General features: G+C 35.6%; 1 protein-coding gene across 1 annotated transcript in view; it reads right to left on the reverse strand.

The window, feature by feature from the left end:
• LOC118748077 (glucose transporter type 1) overlaps positions 1-17,661 on the reverse strand; it is a 54,922-nt gene that overhangs the window by 12,132 nt on the left and 25,129 nt on the right. The window contains 9 exon segments of the mRNA XM_036482377.1: positions 1,660-1,799; positions 1,886-2,089; positions 6,360-6,482; positions 6,567-6,844; positions 6,915-7,193; positions 7,269-7,393; positions 7,478-7,734; positions 10,905-11,042; positions 13,553-13,718. Of these exon segments, the coding sequence (XP_036338270.1) occupies positions 1,660-1,799; positions 1,886-2,089; positions 6,360-6,482; positions 6,567-6,844; positions 6,915-7,193; positions 7,269-7,393; positions 7,478-7,734; positions 10,905-11,042; positions 13,553-13,718 (1,710 nt within the window).

The raw sequence follows: 17,661 nt of genomic DNA on the forward strand, positions 1-17,661 counted from the left end.
GATTTTCACTCTACCCCCACCAAAGGTCTTGAAACTCTGTTAAACCTTTTTAGGTATTAAGCAATAGGTATGCACATATGTATGTATGTATACACATAGTAATCTGCTCTCTGACTTAAGAACTCTCCTCCAAAATTATGCTCAACATCTACTCTTACAAGCACATTCTGAGGAATTGCATCGCGGACGAGCTAGCAAGATTATTTCCTAACCCCCAATTCATCGAGTTTTCATTGCACAACGCAACCAAAGATGGGCTTGTCAGGTAACCAGGTAAATTTGGCATAGAACTAATTTCTGAGTAGTTCTCCTTGATCGTTTCTGCATTGGCTAACATGGAAAGCACAATATGTGTTTTACTGGATTTTCGAAGGCATAGCGGACTTAGAATCTTAAAGCATCTGCATTTTTCTATAAGGGTATTCAGACTATACTCGTTAAGGTCTTAATTCGGTAAATCCCAGAATTGTTTTATTTTTGTAAATTACCGCATGTATCATTACCAGTTTAACGAGGTGGCAAATCTGATAAATGTCAGCTGATGCCTTTCTGTCACTTATTTGCCGGAATTTTCTCGCGCGAAAAATGCATACATTTTATGAAAAGTTCATCAAGTCTTTCTGTCGTGGAATCAATAAATGTTTATAAATAAAAGAACTACATGCCAGCTCATTCGAAAGTAATTTTAACCAAAAAAAGAATAAGGGGCGTTCGAAGGTGAAAGTGTTACCGAGTTACCAGATAACGAATTAATACGTTAACGAAGATAGTCTGAATACCCTTTATGATTAGCAAGGAAAGCAAAGTGGTTCCATTACATTGGGAAGTAGATGGTATAATCGTGGGATCACGGCAGAGGTATTACATGGGGCTTCTGATCTGAATATGCGTCTCTACATTTCTTATGGAAAGTGCTAACCTCTGTGACCTAACTTAATCCACGGCAAATTTCGTTTGAGAAGTATTGTCGGTACAACAAAATGAGCTTTGCAGAATCTTGGTTTTTGTGTGTATTTTGTGATTTTTTCCATTCTATGCTCTCAACTTACAGCTGAGATATTTATACCAGGCTCTCTTCGAAATAAAATACGGATAGTCAGCGGACGAGAAACGACTGCCGTGCTTTGTTGAATTCGGCCAAAATCGCTTAGGCGGTTACAGCGCCAAATTGGAAGAAGAAGAATAAGTCATCAGAGGCACTTGTCCTAAAGTTCCTTGAAGCTGCACGAGAAAAGAAAAATGCCCTTTTATTTCCTTCTTCTTATTTTGCGCACACAAATTATTCACACAGATAGAGATTTTCATATTTCTCTGGTCACTGATTCTAAATCAACCGATCTGCAGTACTGAATGTAAGTACTTTTCAATATTTTTTTAATTTATTAACTTAATGAAATGAGAACCTCTTACATTTCAAGCTTCACTTGAATATTTTTCTTAAGCACTGTCAAGAAATAAGTAGTGTGATATTTATGAAGTTAGCATTTTGTTTTTAAATCTCCTTTTGACTGAGATGATGAGCGTTAGTGTACGTATTACGCAACTTTCTTCAATCAATTATGTACATACATATATATCAGTTATTTAAGTATATAATATTTATATGCAATATGCAAAAAAAAACACATACATATGTAAATATGCTGAACTGGTGTTTACCTTCCATTTCCGTGTCGGAATAGCGCGCAAATCTCTTCGAATGTCTTATTCTTAGTCTCAGGAACCTTCTTATAGGTGAATATCCAAAATATAGCTAAGCAAACGCTAAACGGCAAAAATGTATAATTCTCCAATTCAGCCTGTTGGCGTAGAAAAAAAATGATGTTAGAGTGTTATAAAATTCGCTAGAAATTCGTAAAAATTAAAAAAAAAAAAGTAACGTTACCTTCATACTGGGGAAACCAATGCCGACTACGAAGTTCGCCATCCAATTGACCAGTACAGCGATTGCCATCGCGCTGGGTCGTGGTCCTTGCGAGAACAATTCCGCTGTGATCATCCATGGGATGGAGCCGGGTCCGACCGAGAAGAAGACGACAAAGCCGAGCGTCGACACCACCGACAGATACGACATCCAATCGATCATTTCCTGTACATAACCAAAAAACTCCTATACAAAACGTGTAGCTACCGATTCTCGATGATTTGTAGGCTTTTTCTTTGATTGTTTTTTTGTTTTTTTTCTTTTTTCAATGTTATTTCGAGATTTTTTTTTTGAATTCAGTAATGTACCCAACAAATCAAATCAAGAAGAAAATAAAATTTATAATAATAATTAATGTATGTAAATTAAATTAACTTAACTTATACACGAAATTAAATTTTTTTTCTACTGACTTACAGCAAATTCATGGCATAATTGTTTTGTGTTACTTGGCAATAACAGATTTGTGGCTGTCATAGAATTTAAATTTTTTCCTATAAAAAGTTAAGTAAAAATTACGTATTTTCATAGGAGAGTTTACTTTTTTACAAAATACTTTTTACACGTCGGACGAAGAGAAGGGCCTAGTGCTACCGCTGGGCATTCAGCTTTCATGAAAAAAAAAACTTAAAAGCTTTTAATTGTTTTGGATTTTTCACATTTTCATTATTTAAGTTTTTACAAATTTATTTAAGTATTTAGTAAGTTTATATATTTTTTATTAATTGGCTATTTTTCAAAATAAATTATTTAAGTACTCTTTATGACTAAGTAAATATGATTTTAATGTAGTAGTGTCGCTTGCTGCTCGAAAAGCTTCTGCTGTGGTGACTTTTAACAAAACGTATAATTATATTATTTTTCAAATATGTAAGTATTTATAACAATAACCTGTGTTCGCGCTGCTTCAGCTTCAGTGAAAAGTTTCCTGTTTTGCTTTGTGAAATTTTGGACATTTACAAAATATCGCTCCATTGCACTTTTGACTATACATACATACATACATACATACGTACACATGTGTTTATGTTGTATATATACAAAACGCTCTTACTGTGTGTGGCTTATTGTGTTGGCTGCGTTTAAGGCGATTGTGGGTTTAGCTGCTCGATATTTTTTTAAGTGTACTAGTTTGTTTGCTTTTTAAAAATTTGTGCTATAAATTTCAATTTGAACTTTGTGAGTGTTCGTGTCTTAAGTCTTTTGTTTTGAATTACACTGCTTGTCGAATCGCTTGAAGTTTCGGTGCGAAATTTTCGATTCTTCTGTAACCAATACGTAGCTAGATAATTGGAAGCTAAATTAAATTTGTTGGTTTCCGTTTAACAGAATGAACAACACATTTTAATTCAGCTTCACTGTTTTAGCCGTGAAATGAGACAAAGCATTTGAAAAGCCAAATTAAAAAAAAAAAGTGAAAATTAAAAAACGAAATAATTTTTTTTTTTTGTGAGTGTGCTTGTTCGCAGAGGGTAAAAAGCCTGCCAAGTCGAGAATTTTTTCATTTTGCAGGGGACAGACTTTTGAATAAATGAGTTGTTTTCAGTGAATTTCATACAAAATTATCTTCTTCTTTGAGCAAAACATGTTTTCCATATTAATTGTCAATTTTATGAATCATTTGAAAAGTATAAGCAAATAACGCAAATTACTTTTTTGCATTTTTTAACTCACTATTTGACAGACGACGAAAAGTGCTTATTTAATTTTCTTTGGAAAAATTCAATTAGTTCAAAATTTTAAGTTTTTATGCGCAAGAATCTTCGATTGGTAAGTAAACAACAACAAATTTACAGCTTTGTTCGATATTATTTGAGGAGCCCGCATGCTCATCGTTGTCGAACATTAAACTCATTTATTCAAATACTTAACCTAAACAACTTAATATAGTGTAAACAAAAAAAAAACTAACAAACACTGAAGCATGCAAACACAAATTAATTTAACTAGGAAAGCTACCGTGAGAAGAAAAGGATAAAAATGTACAGCCTAAGGCGTTTAAATTGTGCTTTTTACAAGGCAGTACAGAAAATATTAAAACTAAAATTTTCAGGGTGGTCCAAACACAGTTCCGTAAATTGTCTTCTTAAATATTGCATTTTCTGATCGAAATTTATTATCTCGGCGGCGGTTTTGTCGCTGAGGAATCTTGAGAAAAGTCGCGATTCTTCAAACACGCATACCCAACCAAAGGTGTGTGTTGGCTTACGAAGCGTCTCCGTTGTCAACATTTTACTGGCAGAAGAATTTCCTATAATCGGATTTTCATTAAGCCATAGTATCTCAAAAGCTCACACCATATAAATTAGAGATCAGCGCCACTACAGCTAGGGCACGCATAAGTGAGCGTCACCGATACCTAGGCCGCAATGAAAATGGGAACAAGCCGCATGAGAAAAAGTAGTTCTTCAAGGAGCGCAAAAGAAGCTTAGCTGGATCTTCCTTCTCGGTAAAAAGCTTAGTAAAGCACCTGCAGTTATGTCGGCGCGCAAGGGAGTTTTGGTATTTTTGTGGCTAAAAAGCTTTTTTCAACTCTAGATTCCTCTTTAAGATTTTGTTCAAACGGAAGCAGCTTCAAGAGAAATGCAAGTGCTTGCACTTTCCTGAAGAGGAATCATCAGATAGATAAAATAACATTTGGTGTAGCGAAAACATGGTTCTATATCTTCTTCGATACCTTTAATGCCTGAGTTGGTCAACGTAGTAGATAGACAGTAGCGGTAAGAGGTCTTAGAGAGATCAAATTATTTGCTTATCCAACGGTTATGAAGTACCAACCGGTGATATATGTATGTTTGCGTTCTCACGTGGATCATATTCGTCTGTGTGAAGCTGGCAGAATGTGGCATTTGTCTGCAGGACGATGAGCCATCCCGGAAACACATTTGAGTGTCTATGCTTTGCCAGACAAATAAAAATTTACTTCTCAAATTAGAGAGATATTAATTAATCTGTAAAGGCTCTTTTAGCATGTATTGTGAAATTGGATTTGACAAAGGATGACGGAAAATCGAGAACACCAACAAGTAGCTGATTATTAATATTTAATAATATTAATATTATTATGAATATTCTCTTCCCTGGGCTAAAAAGCATTTTGAGGATCAAAATGTCTGGTGTTTTTGTATTGCCACAGCCTATTTAACTGCGTCACTCTACCAAAGTAGTTTATGGTAAATTGCTTAAGTAACTTGTGTGTAGATCACCCTTAAAACGAGATAGACTACTAAAAGTATCAAAAATATATTTAAAGTATTTATAAAAGCTATTGTTTTTTTTTCATATTTTAATTTAAAATTCGCAAAGCGTGCACATGCTTTTGAATGATTCTATTTTATGTTTTTTTTTTTGATGATTCAATCGAGTACTTTTATGCCTTTCATGCTTTTTTCAATTCAAGATTCGAGTTTAAACGCATGAATCAAATCTTAACTGCCTACTACAAAAATACTAAATTGTATGCTTGAATAATTACACTTTATAAGTAGTATAAATATATCATGGATTGTATTTTTTTATATAAATTTGTACTGAACATTCCTTCGAGTCATGCAATAAATCATAGCTAATTTATGATTTTTTATATTTCATACCGAAATTGACTATTTCATTGTTTAAAGACATACAAATATTTAATAAAAAAAAAAAACAAGTCTAAGCGCCGTTTCACAGTGGTTCAAAATTGGCATTTAGTTATATATTTGCAAGAGACCATTTGAGCCCGATTTTTTATTTTTTATTATTTTTTTTTTTTGATTACATATATTAAATTTTTTAAGAGCGAATTGCAGAAAAAGTAGCTATTTTGAAGAAATTCGATTCTCGTGTTCCAGTTGCTGAATGTTACATAGTAAAAACTAGTTAAAAAAAATTTTAGGGTTCCCCCAAAACGAAAAAAGATTTCACGAAAAAAAAATTAAATGTTATAAAAAACATAAGAGTTCGCTTTGATTTTTAATAATATATATATAATAAGAATATAAATTACACTAGACAAATAGAGTGCTCTTAATTCTTATTTAGCTTGCAGATATGCTCGAAATGTGAGCGAAAAAAAAACTATAATCAACTTCAGTGAATTATGAACAGTAAATTGCAGTTTTGAACCACTGTGCGTTTATTTGGTGGAGTCCTGCATAACTCACATTGGACAATTAACTATTGATTTTTGGTGAACAAATTGAAATTGACCAGCCAAATGTGAGTTATTTAATTCACCAGCCGGAAAACGGCCTTAAAATTTAAAGTATCAAAAAGAGCATTGTATTTTGTTGGAATTTTAAATAACTAAATACGATACAAACCACAAATTCAAATATCACATAATAAGTAGACCATAAAAAACTTTCACTTTCAATACTTGCCCTTTGATAATTGGCAGCCAAGCATGCTTTGCTGTGCACCTTGGCTGTTGGTGTTTGGTGTTTGTACTTGCCTTAATTAAAAATGAAATCGTTATGAATATCGAGAATATGAACATGCCACCTAAACCGTATAGATGGAGGGTTCGACGACCGGTGCGATCCATTAACGGTATTGAGACGAGTGTCATCAGCAACTGTGGAAATTTGTTAAACAAACAAACAAAAAGAAAGTGGATTTAGCTCTTTAGTCCTCTTGCGAGTGCTTTCAATTTCCAAACCATTATGGCTCCAATGCCTATCGTTGAGAATTTGGCGCTCTCCTCCGTCAGGCCAGAGCTCATGAACAGCGACGTTGAGTAGTATAGCACCGCATTGATACCGCTGAACTGCTGGCTCAGCTGCATCACAATGCCGATTATCAATGGCGGCCGCAGTGTGGGCGAGCAGATTAGCTCCATGGTGGAGATGTGGCTTTCCGACTGTTGGGCGCGTTCTTCGGCGCGCATCTCTTCAATGTCCTCATCCACCGTACTCGAGGCACGTAGTCGTCGCAGCGCTGTAGCGGAAAAGTTTTTTTTTTTTTTTAGAAGTAATTTAAGGCATTTAGTTGTGCGAGCATTGCTTACCTCTTCGGGCTTCCTCCTCCCATTGTTTCGTGATGAGCAGATATCTGGGCGATTCCGGGCATATGGGCAGTAATATTAATTGCAATATTGCTGGACATATGGCTAGGCCAAGTAATATGGGCCAGCCATCATTAGTTCCTAAAATTTGTTCGATTCCCAGGACTTGGGATAGTAGTAAACCTATTGTCACAGCCAATTGATTTACGGTGCCTAATCCACCGCGTAAGTTCAGTGGCGCTATTTCAGAGATGTACATTGGCACCAATGATGTATTAAGACCTGCAACACACACAAAAACACACACAGATGGAGGTAAGTAGATTTTAAGATTTGAATTTTGGTTTGGCCACTCACCGCAATTAACACCAATAATAAATCGGCCGAGGAATAACATTTCATAGGAATGACTAACTTTGGTAAAACCCATTAGACAAGCACCCGATATGCCAAGCACATTATTTAATAATAGTCCGCCTTTTCTGTAATTGCGATTGAGAAAGGGAAAGGGAAGTTATTCGTTTAGCATTTTGTAGCATTTTGTAGCCCGCATTAATCGAACTCACCTGCCGAAGCGATTGGCCACCCAAGCGCCACTGAAACCACCCAACATGCCGCCAATGGCGAATATCGACACCGCCACCGAGTACAGCTGCTGTATGAACTCCTCACTGATATCCTCGCCATAGCGATCCTTGTACACGTCCTTCATGAAATTCTCGATATTCTTCTCGGGCGCATTTATCACACCGGTATTGTAACCGAACTGTAGCATGCCCAGCACCGCTGAGAATATCGAGTATGTTAGGAAGAAGGTAAGACCCTGTGGGGGGAGAACAAGCGAAGAACACACAAATTGGCAACGTAAATTTGGCTTTTTTCAAGTTAATTGATGGAATTGTGCGCAGAGGAATATAAAAAAAGAATTTAAGTGCATAACTAAAAATAAAAGGACTTAATTAATTAGGAAATGAAGTTAAGTAAAATTATATTCCAATTATATATTTGCCGAGTGGGTTGAACCAATTGCGTTTGAGATTAATGGGTTTTCTTTTGGAATAAAAGATTAAATAAACAAATTCAAAACTGTAAAAAATATTTTGTAGTAAGGCTTGTAGGCATTATTAAAATCCATCGTCCGCTGCCCTCTCCAGTCTTCTCTGGCTAAATCGTCACAGGGCTTAGAGCGCGGTCAGGATGTCGTTTATACCAAAGGTCGGCAAAAGCTCTGACATATTTCCCAATGCTTTTAAGACAATCAGTCTCTCTTCGCTTCTGCTTAAATCGTAGAAAAGCTGATTAATCCGCATATTATAAACAGGATGTCTCTCGATCTACATATATGCCTAATTATACCGAGAGGCTTTGATATGCTTTAGGGATGTTGCGAATGTGGAATTTTAGACGTCCGCGGACGCGAATGCGAATGGAGAAGTCAAGTAATTTTAAGCAACAATTAGGTAAGTAAATTAGTTTATTTAGGTTCATAAAAATGGAAAAGTTAGCAATTTTTAATAATATTTATTTTATTTAGTACTTGAATTTGAAAATTGGAACATTATATTTAATAAAAAATAATGACAATTGCATCCGGCCGAAAATGTCGGATGCATCCTCCCGATTTTCATCTTCACTTGAAGAATCTAGCATAATGGCGAGATCGTTGATTATACATCGCTTACAAGCCAGATGTGTCGGGTTTTTCTAAAACTTTTTAAAAATAATTCTTCATTCTCATTCCTTTGGTTGTTTCGGAATTTGGGGAACCTGTAACGTTATCAGCGTTTTTGGATTTTAGTTTCTGTAATAAATTTTTAATACTTTCTTCTGCGATTGGTTTGAAAATTTTTTTCTTATACCGATCTAAATATGTAGGTGGAAATTGGAAATTAATTATTATTTTCCAGAAATGAAAATTTTGAACGAAATTCTGTTTCCAAAGAAATTTAAACCAAAATCAGTCGATTATTTTCTTTATTTTTTAGACATTGCTAAACAATTAAAAAATTCAGGAGGCTTTACTAGGGAGTGTTCGTAATTTTTCGCAGCTTTGCGATAATTTTATCTATTTTTTGCAGCTCTTCGTCTTCTAACGGGTGATTTTTTAAGAGCTTGATAACTTTTTTTTTAAAAAAAACGCATAAAATTTGCAAAATCTCATCGGTTCTTTATTTGAAACGTTAGATTGGTCCATGACATTTACTTTTTGAAGATAATTTCATTTAAATGTTGACCGCGGCTGCGTCTTAGGTGGTCCATTCGGAAAGTCCAATTTTGGGCAACTTTTTCGAGCATTTCGGCCGGAATAGCCCGAATTTCTTCGGAAATGTTGTCTTCCAAAGCTGGAATAGTTGCTGGCTTATTTCTGTAGACTTTAGACTTGACGTAGCCCCACAAAAAATAGTCTAAAGGCGTCAAATCGCATGATCTTGGTGGCCAACTTACCGGTCCATTTCTTGAGATGAATTGTTCTCCGAAGTTTTCCCTCAAAATGGCCATAGAATCGCGAGCTGTGTGGCATGTAGCGCCATCTTGTTGAAACCACATGTCAACCAAGTTCAGTTCTTCCATTTTTGGCAACAAAAAGTTTGTTAGCATCGAACGATAGCGATCGCCATTCACCGTAACGTTGCGTCCAACAGCATCTTTGAAAAAATACGGTCCAATGATTCCACCAGCGTACAAACCACACCAAACAGTGCATTTTTCGGGATGCATGGGCAGTTCTTGAACGGCTTCTGGTTGCTCTTCACTCCAAATGCGGCAATTTTGCTTATTTACGAAGCCATTCAACCAGAAATGAGCCTCATCGCTGAACAAAATTTGTCGATAAAAAAGCGGATTTTCTGCCAACTTTTCTAGGGCCCATTCACTGAAAATTCGACGTTGTGGCAGATCGTTCGGCTTCAGTTCTTGCACGAGCTGTATTTTATACGGTTTTACACCAAGATCTTTGCGTAAAATCTTCCATGTGGTCGAATAACACAAACCCAATTGCTGCGAACGGCGACGAATCGACATTTCACGGTCTTCAGCAACACTCTCAGAAACAGACGCAATATTCTCTTCTGTACGCACTGTACGCATTCGTGTGGTTGGTTTAATGTCCAATAAAGTAAACTGAGTGCGAAACTTGGTCACAATCGCATTAATTGTTTGCTCACTTGGTCGATTATGTAGACCATAAATCGGACGTAAAGCGCGAAACACATTTCGAACCGAACACTGATTTTGGTAATAAAATTCAATGATTTGCAAGCGTTGCTCGTTAGTAAGTCTATTCATGATGAAATTTCAAAGCATACTGAGCATCTTTCTCTTTGACACCATGTCTGAAATCCCACGTGATCTGTCAAATACTAATGCATGAAAATCCTAACCTCAAAAAAATCACCCGTTATGTAATTCAGGAATTTCGCTATTGTTCGGTAATTTCGCTATAGTAATTCGGAGAACACTTCCCTTTTTTGTATAAAAAAAAAAACAAATAAAATCATAAAAATATTTGAAGCAACAAAATAATATTTCATATGTATAAAAAATAAAACTGCAAATCAAATTATTTACTAAAATAAGAAAACTTTATTTTTGCTTTTACATTTCATTTTGGAATTTAGTTAGGTTGAAATAAAATTACGGCTAAAACTCAATAAAATAAATAAACTTATGCAATAAATAAAAAATAAAAATCGATTTATCTAAATAACAAACCAACTACATATAATAATATTTAATAACAAACACAAGGATTATGAAGAAGCGGTCTGTATTCGTAAATGCCATTATGCGCTAAACTTTGGTTGTACAAATAAATGTAAGCGAGTGTAATTGTGAGCTGATTTTGCGATCGAATTGCATTTTTGTTGTTGTTGTGTAAATTTTTGAATTTTGTATATTCGCACGCATAATGAGATTTTTAACTTTGTTGTACATGAATATAAATGAAATTCAAGTATTAATTACACAACATGGCAAATAATTTAAGCTACAAACTTGTTCTAAAAGTCTTAGCTTCCGTCTGTGTGTGTGCTCCTCCAGTCTGTCGACGTATTCGCGCAGCTCTTCGATTTCCTCTTTAACCTGTTGCACGGTGTCCAATTCGTGTTTGATGGCAACCATGTCCCGTTTTACCTAAAATATATGTAGGTTGGTTATAAGTTTCTTTTGAATAAATATTAAAAAGTGAAATGCTGGTAGTTTTTACAGATAAATAGATAAATATGTACTGTGAGTTTTCTTCGGAACACTTGGGGTTTGAATTAAGTTGAGTTAAATATATGTATTTGTATTTTTTTTAGGATCATTAACAATTTCTACATGACTTACGTAATGAAAATTGTAATGAAAATTTATTTATACATATACTTACAATTACGCTTTGAGTTATCATAAGTTTTGTATCAACTATTGTATATTAAAAAAGGCCGTCAAATACAATCTACTATATTGTCTATTTTACTGAACTACGTTCTTCTTTATACATTCCTAACAATTGATTTTAAATGCCTTTATATTCACTTAGGAAAAGAACTATTAATATCACTATCAGCTTGAAGGGCCTAAAAAGTGTTTCTGGTCCTACTACTGTGCTAAAATATTTTCAACTACTAGGGTCATAATTCACTTTCTCCTTTAGATGTAACTCATCGGGGTCTAAAGAAACGATAGACCATTTCCATCGCAGCTGTCCGGCACGGGAGAGAGTTAAGCACGTTTTTGCGAAACACACCTTCATCACCGCTAACTAATCTCTGCAGCCTTTCGGAATACATATACGTTTTGAGAGTGGCCAAGTTCGAGATTAGAGAGAAAATTTAACTTTACAACCGGAAAAATAAGCTGCGACCTTTTCAAAAATCTGATGAATGTGAGAGCAGACTCACTTTTAGCCGCCAATGTGACGGGCTTCCCGTCTGCACGAAATTGAAATGACACTACTAAAGAAGCAAATACATACATTTACATTTATGAAATAGTTGATTGAGGTACATTTCCCAAATTATTCGTTAGAAAAATATCGGTTGGTCCTGTCTGCGCAGAACATAGGTAGAAGTCATAACAGATCAGCTTCTATTTTGGGCAGGGATAAGTTACCATATGCAGTAGAATCCTTTGAATTAGGCGGTAATAATATGTTTCCAGCACTAATTAAAAGATGCATTTATGAAATCATCGATTGATCCTCTACTTACTTATGTATGACTTACTGTCTAGTTGTACTTGAGAATACGCACCGAGTAACTTGAAGGAATAAGTCCGTTTCATAACCAAAAATCGGGACACTGCCTCCTGACGCACATTGGCATCAACCCTTAGCCTAATTTTTTCATTGATAAGATAAAGTTAGAGTTTCAAATCCCTACAACGGTATTCAATTTTGTGTGTCAACCGAAAATCGGTAGATTCCGTCCAATAGCCTTTAGTTAGTAAGACTTAAAGGGCCTAAGGAAGTTTATCTATGTATGTTTGTATGTATCTCAAGAATATTGGATAAAAGAGGCATATACATATATCTGCGCTTTCGGATCGATGGTTACCATGCTTCATGACGACGATATGACAATGTTTTCTGGGCAATAGTTCCGAAAATATTAGAGCCGTAAGAGGATGCCCAAAAGGGAGTGGTCTTTCTCCCCTATTTTAGTCTCTCATGATGGTCTCTTAAGCCGACAAGAATTACGCAGACACGCCTGCAGCTATTGTTACGGGAAAATTCGGCAGACGTTATGTTTATCGCTTGCAATAAGGTACATACATATGTATGTACATACACTAAGAAAGTGAAATATTCTCGAATTGCTCTTTACAAAAGGCTAAACAAAACTCTTTGCAAATTTTTTGGTCGGATATGGGTTCTGTACTCAGAGTTAGTTGAATGGCTATACCGCTATTCACTGGGCTATCTGCGCTCTCACATATGTATACCGAACTATCTTCACCACGGAGACGAAGTGCTAATTTGCCTTAAAGGCGAATAAACATCGGGGGTCATTAAATTCATTCTTGGTCGAACCTTTTAATATAAGAATTCTTATGGCAGGGCACTGTTCGAAATTACTAGGGGCAGCTGATAGAATCTCAGTTTCTCGTTTGTCTAATCTGGTTAGGGTCTTATAAATAAGTATACAAAATATCTTCTAGGTCGCAGGTCTTGTTCTGTTCTACCAAGTTTATGAACTAACTAATTAATTAAGGATCCTTATTCAATCTTCCCGAAACCTAGGCGAATCTTAATAACTCTATATCGACATCTTAGACTTAGTCAGACTTAGCTTGGTGTCGATATGTGTTTAGTTCCTAAACAAATTTGCCATTCAATTTATTAAATACGTCACAGATTCATTGACGTAAATACATAAATACGCAGGTGCACATTGATTTGAATGTGGATTTTAAGGCTTTTGTCTAATAAAAATTCTATGAAGCGCAGAAGCATATGCAGCCAATACACAATTGCATACTTAAAAACAGATTGAATGGCTGACGATATAATTTTATAACGCTACCTGTCAATAAATCTAGGCATACTACATACATAAGTGAGTGTGTGTATAAATGCGTTAAATTTAATTGTTACTTTATGTATGACGACAAAAGACGCATATATGCATAAATACATTTCAAATTTCTAGCTCACTCACCTCTGACACCTCACTTTGACAACTCTCCACGGATTTGGTCAGCTCCTGCAGCTGAGTACGTATTTCACACAAGGCGACTGTCGTCTCCAAGTGTCGATCGCCTCTTTGAAGCTCATCCAGTTTGGCTGATAAATTCATGCTCATCACGCTAACTTGCTTTTGCAAACTGGCGACGTGAAGCGACATGAAGCGACGTGAAGCGACATGAAGCGACGCGACGCGACGTATGCCATTCACAGGTGTTAATGGAGTGTGGCGACAAACGGAGGTTGCGCCGGTCGGTCGTTCGGTTGGTCATTCAAATGCAATTAGATGTTATTAATTTAATTGACGATAACGTCGACGACGACAAGGACAACGACGCAGTTGCAGATGCAGGTGGATGGGTCGGTGGGTCGACGTAGTTCGTATGTAAATGTGGCAATCGGTTGTATTATTAAATTACAGTTGCAGTTGTCCACACACACACACACACACGTGCGCACAAAACGCAAGTGGCACACAAATAACAACGGCATGCCGGTGCACAGATTTTCACGAAATGTTTGCAGCAAAATCACAGCGCGCACATTTGAGTGCGAATTTATAAATATATATATATATATATATATATATGTATGTGGGTGTGCGTTTTAGTTATGTGGCGGAGCGAGGTCGCAATTTCATGTTGCACATTTCATGTTGAAATTCGAGTCAAGTCGAAGTTGCAGGTGGCACGACCGCAGCAAGAAAGTGGAAATTTGTTTTTTTTTATTGAGTACAATTGAATGAGCCATAGTTGGTTAGTAAAGAATGCTAGGAATTTGATTATATACTTCAATTATGAGCAGAAAATGCGAAAATGCAATTTATAATATTTACAGTACCTACTTATTTATTTATTTAGTTTTTTTTTATGTATGCACCTACTCGAGTAATATGTTTCTTTAATAGTATAAAGGTTATTTACAAGCGAAAAAATATATACATACGTATGTAAGTATGTAAGCACATATAAAATGTATGCATTCGAATGAAGTATGAGCTGGGCAGGGCGTACGAGTGCCAACAAATAAATGGCGAAATGCAGTATTTATGAGTTGTTGCATGAAAGGTAAGTAAGTATGCAGCTGCTATGCATGTCGCATGTTAGTGTTTGTACTTGTGTATGCACCAATGTGAGTGTGCACTTAGCTGCTTTTTTACTATTTTTTGTTTGTTTTTTTTTTGTAATGTATTTTTAGTGTATTTTTTATAAATAGCGAGACATAAATCACACCAATAAAAAATAAGTTTGCTGCTTATTCGCTTCGTTGCTAAGCAAATGAATTGAAATGCCTGGCAAAGCAATGGCAAAAGGAAAAGGCACAGCAGCGACGCAGCAAATTTATTGCATTCTTAATATATATTATTTCATGTTTTATTGTAGTAGTAAATTTGTATGTACATATGTATGTATGAATATACTATGTGGCAGTGGCAATCAAATAAGGGAAATGACTGTTTTTAAACCTTCAGGTGAAATAGTTAAATGTGAAATGCTATAGTTGCATGTGTTAAATACATATGTACAAATGTATGTGTGTACGTAGAAATGTATGTACAGGTGTTTGTATTTCAAAATTACTATAATTTGATTTGTGCTACTGTAGTTTGAAACGTCTGGCTGACAAAAGGATGTATGAAAGGAAAAGGACGCAGGAATATGAATGAAAATGTTCTCTGTTCCACGACAGAGGAATTCATCAAATACGAGGCGAATTTATTCCATCTAGATACATAGCTCAGGCAAAGCTTTTATAAGGTTCACATTTCGAAAAGATTTATCAAACGTTGTATCAATTCTTTAAAGGGCCCATACATGATATCAGCCATGCTGGCGCTATCCAGTGTTGGTGCCAGTCGATTGACCGTGTATGTTCTTGTGGAGTGATTTTACCAGCTGCTGGTGCGAAATCAAAAACGATTTGACATTTTTAAGATTGTACCAGCATGATGGTGCCGAGGATGGTGAAATTCGCTCATTTTTTTGAGTAAAAAGTATTTTGGCGGAAATTCCTTGCACTATATAAGTCAAAGACGTGTTTGCGTAAGATTATTGCCGTTGTGAATTAAAAAAAAAAAAAACAATGTTTAATAAAATGTTTAAAAAAATGATCAAATTTCGGCTCTAATCATTTCGTTTTTTCCGGACTTCATTTATAAATAAATAAATATTGTACCAATGGTAGTATGTCATAGCCCTGCAGGGAAATCGCGGACTAGTGAATCAAATTTCTAGTTCCGTACTAGGTCTTTATCGCCAAAAACGAACTAGTCCGATATGAACTAAATCCCCGCCAGTCCGAAATCGGCGAAAAGTGGTACTCTTAAAAAACTAATTTATTTCCGTTTTTTCACTAGAAATCGATATCTAAAGTGACGAATTTAGAAATGGTTCGGAACTATAGAAAAAGGGATGCAGCGGAGGGCTTGTTTACTTTACATAGATATGTGTTCGGCGGCTTTTTCGTTCAAATACGCCTGTTCTATTCTGCGCTTCGCAGATGCTTTTTCATAGCTTGGTAATACAAAACTAAAATTTGTGTTAACATTTCAACATCTTGGGACCGTCTGGAATCTAAGAAATAACAGCGAGCACCTCTGCAAACTCAGCTACAGCTAAAGGTATGTAAACGTACATTTCTTACAATCATTCAAACAAATTTAATTTCAAATTGAAAACACATTTCTTCCAAAATAACCTAAAATCGCACACATGGAAGAACCAAAAAGATTGAAAAATCATGATACTTTTTTCTTTCGTCTGTCGATTTTGGAACTGGTTCGGAACTATAGAATTTAGGACTAGTTCGGAACTATCGAAAAATGGATGCAGCGGACATCGCCATGTTAAATTCGCCAGTTGCTTGCATGCAAAAGAGATTTATCGCGAACCAGTACTGGGTCTAAATGTACTAGAAGCGCCCCAGTTCAGAACTAGAGATTTTCCCCACAGGGATGCTTCAAGCTTGATGGTGCCAGCAAGCTGGTGTCGTATATTTCCCCTTTTTTAAAAACTTTGTGTGCATATAGCTTTGCTTTTGGTCAGAATTTTTGTTGAAAAACACGAATATTTATTAATTTTTTAATTCCCTTGATTAAAAACAGTATACATATAAACAGAACCAAATCGAATTTCGTCGGAAGGAACGGTGACGTCGGATGATATTCGCCACAACATTTCGCCCAGTACAAGAGAAACGAAACGATCGATGCTTCTTCCTGGTAATTATCGGCTAGAAAAGCAGAAAAGCAAAGCTACTTTTTCACTGGCAGCTGGCATAATTAAAAATAAATCTATACTCGCCGAAATTTGTCAGACGAAGTTCGCTCAGCGATTTGATTCCGTTTATACTTTATACTTAGGCGGCATTTTTGTGCGTTAAGTGAAATTAATTAAATTGTTGTTAAAAATTAATGCTGCATTTTAAAGACGATTGTAGATATTGGATAGCGAATATAGGCAAACAAGTTGAAGGACTTTAGGATAAAACAAAACAACGAAATACGATTTTTGTCATTAAGAATCTGGACACACAGTTTTGGCTATATAAAAACTGAATACATTTTTTCGATCACCCAAATCCCTGTCATAAAGCTTTGGCTATTTTAAATTATAAAATATATACATTTTGGTTATTTATACGTAAACTAGACATAATATGTTGTCGGTGACAAGATTACTAAATGTGTTTGCTTGGTCCGGTCAACATCTAAATTAGAAAAAGTTTTTTCCCTCGGCAGGCAATGGCAAACCTCTGAACGAATATCTGCCTTGAAAAGGCTTCTCACAAAATCCATTTGTAAAACTGTAAATTTCTCCATCAAGACGTACACCACAATTTGTAGGAGAAGCTCGGCCAAACGCCTAGTAAAAGTGTAAGCAATAGAATTTTATTGTTATTGTTGTTGCTTAAACCCCTTATGAGGCGCGCAAATGTTCGTAAACAAGAAGGTAAACTTTTACGATTTCAAACCCTCACAGCCGGTATAAACTTGTTTGGCCTGTGCAGCCTGCGCCCATAATTCAAGCTAGTCTTTTTTGTTTACATAGATCTTATTATATGGAGATCATAATCATTGGGCAG

Source organism: Rhagoletis pomonella, unplaced genomic scaffold (assembly GCF_013731165.1).
Source record: "Rhagoletis pomonella isolate Grant_MI unplaced genomic scaffold, Rhpom_1.0 Rhpom_scaffold_00012, whole genome shotgun sequence".
In the NCBI taxonomy this organism is placed as follows: Eukaryota; Metazoa; Arthropoda; class Insecta; order Diptera; family Tephritidae; genus Rhagoletis; species Rhagoletis pomonella.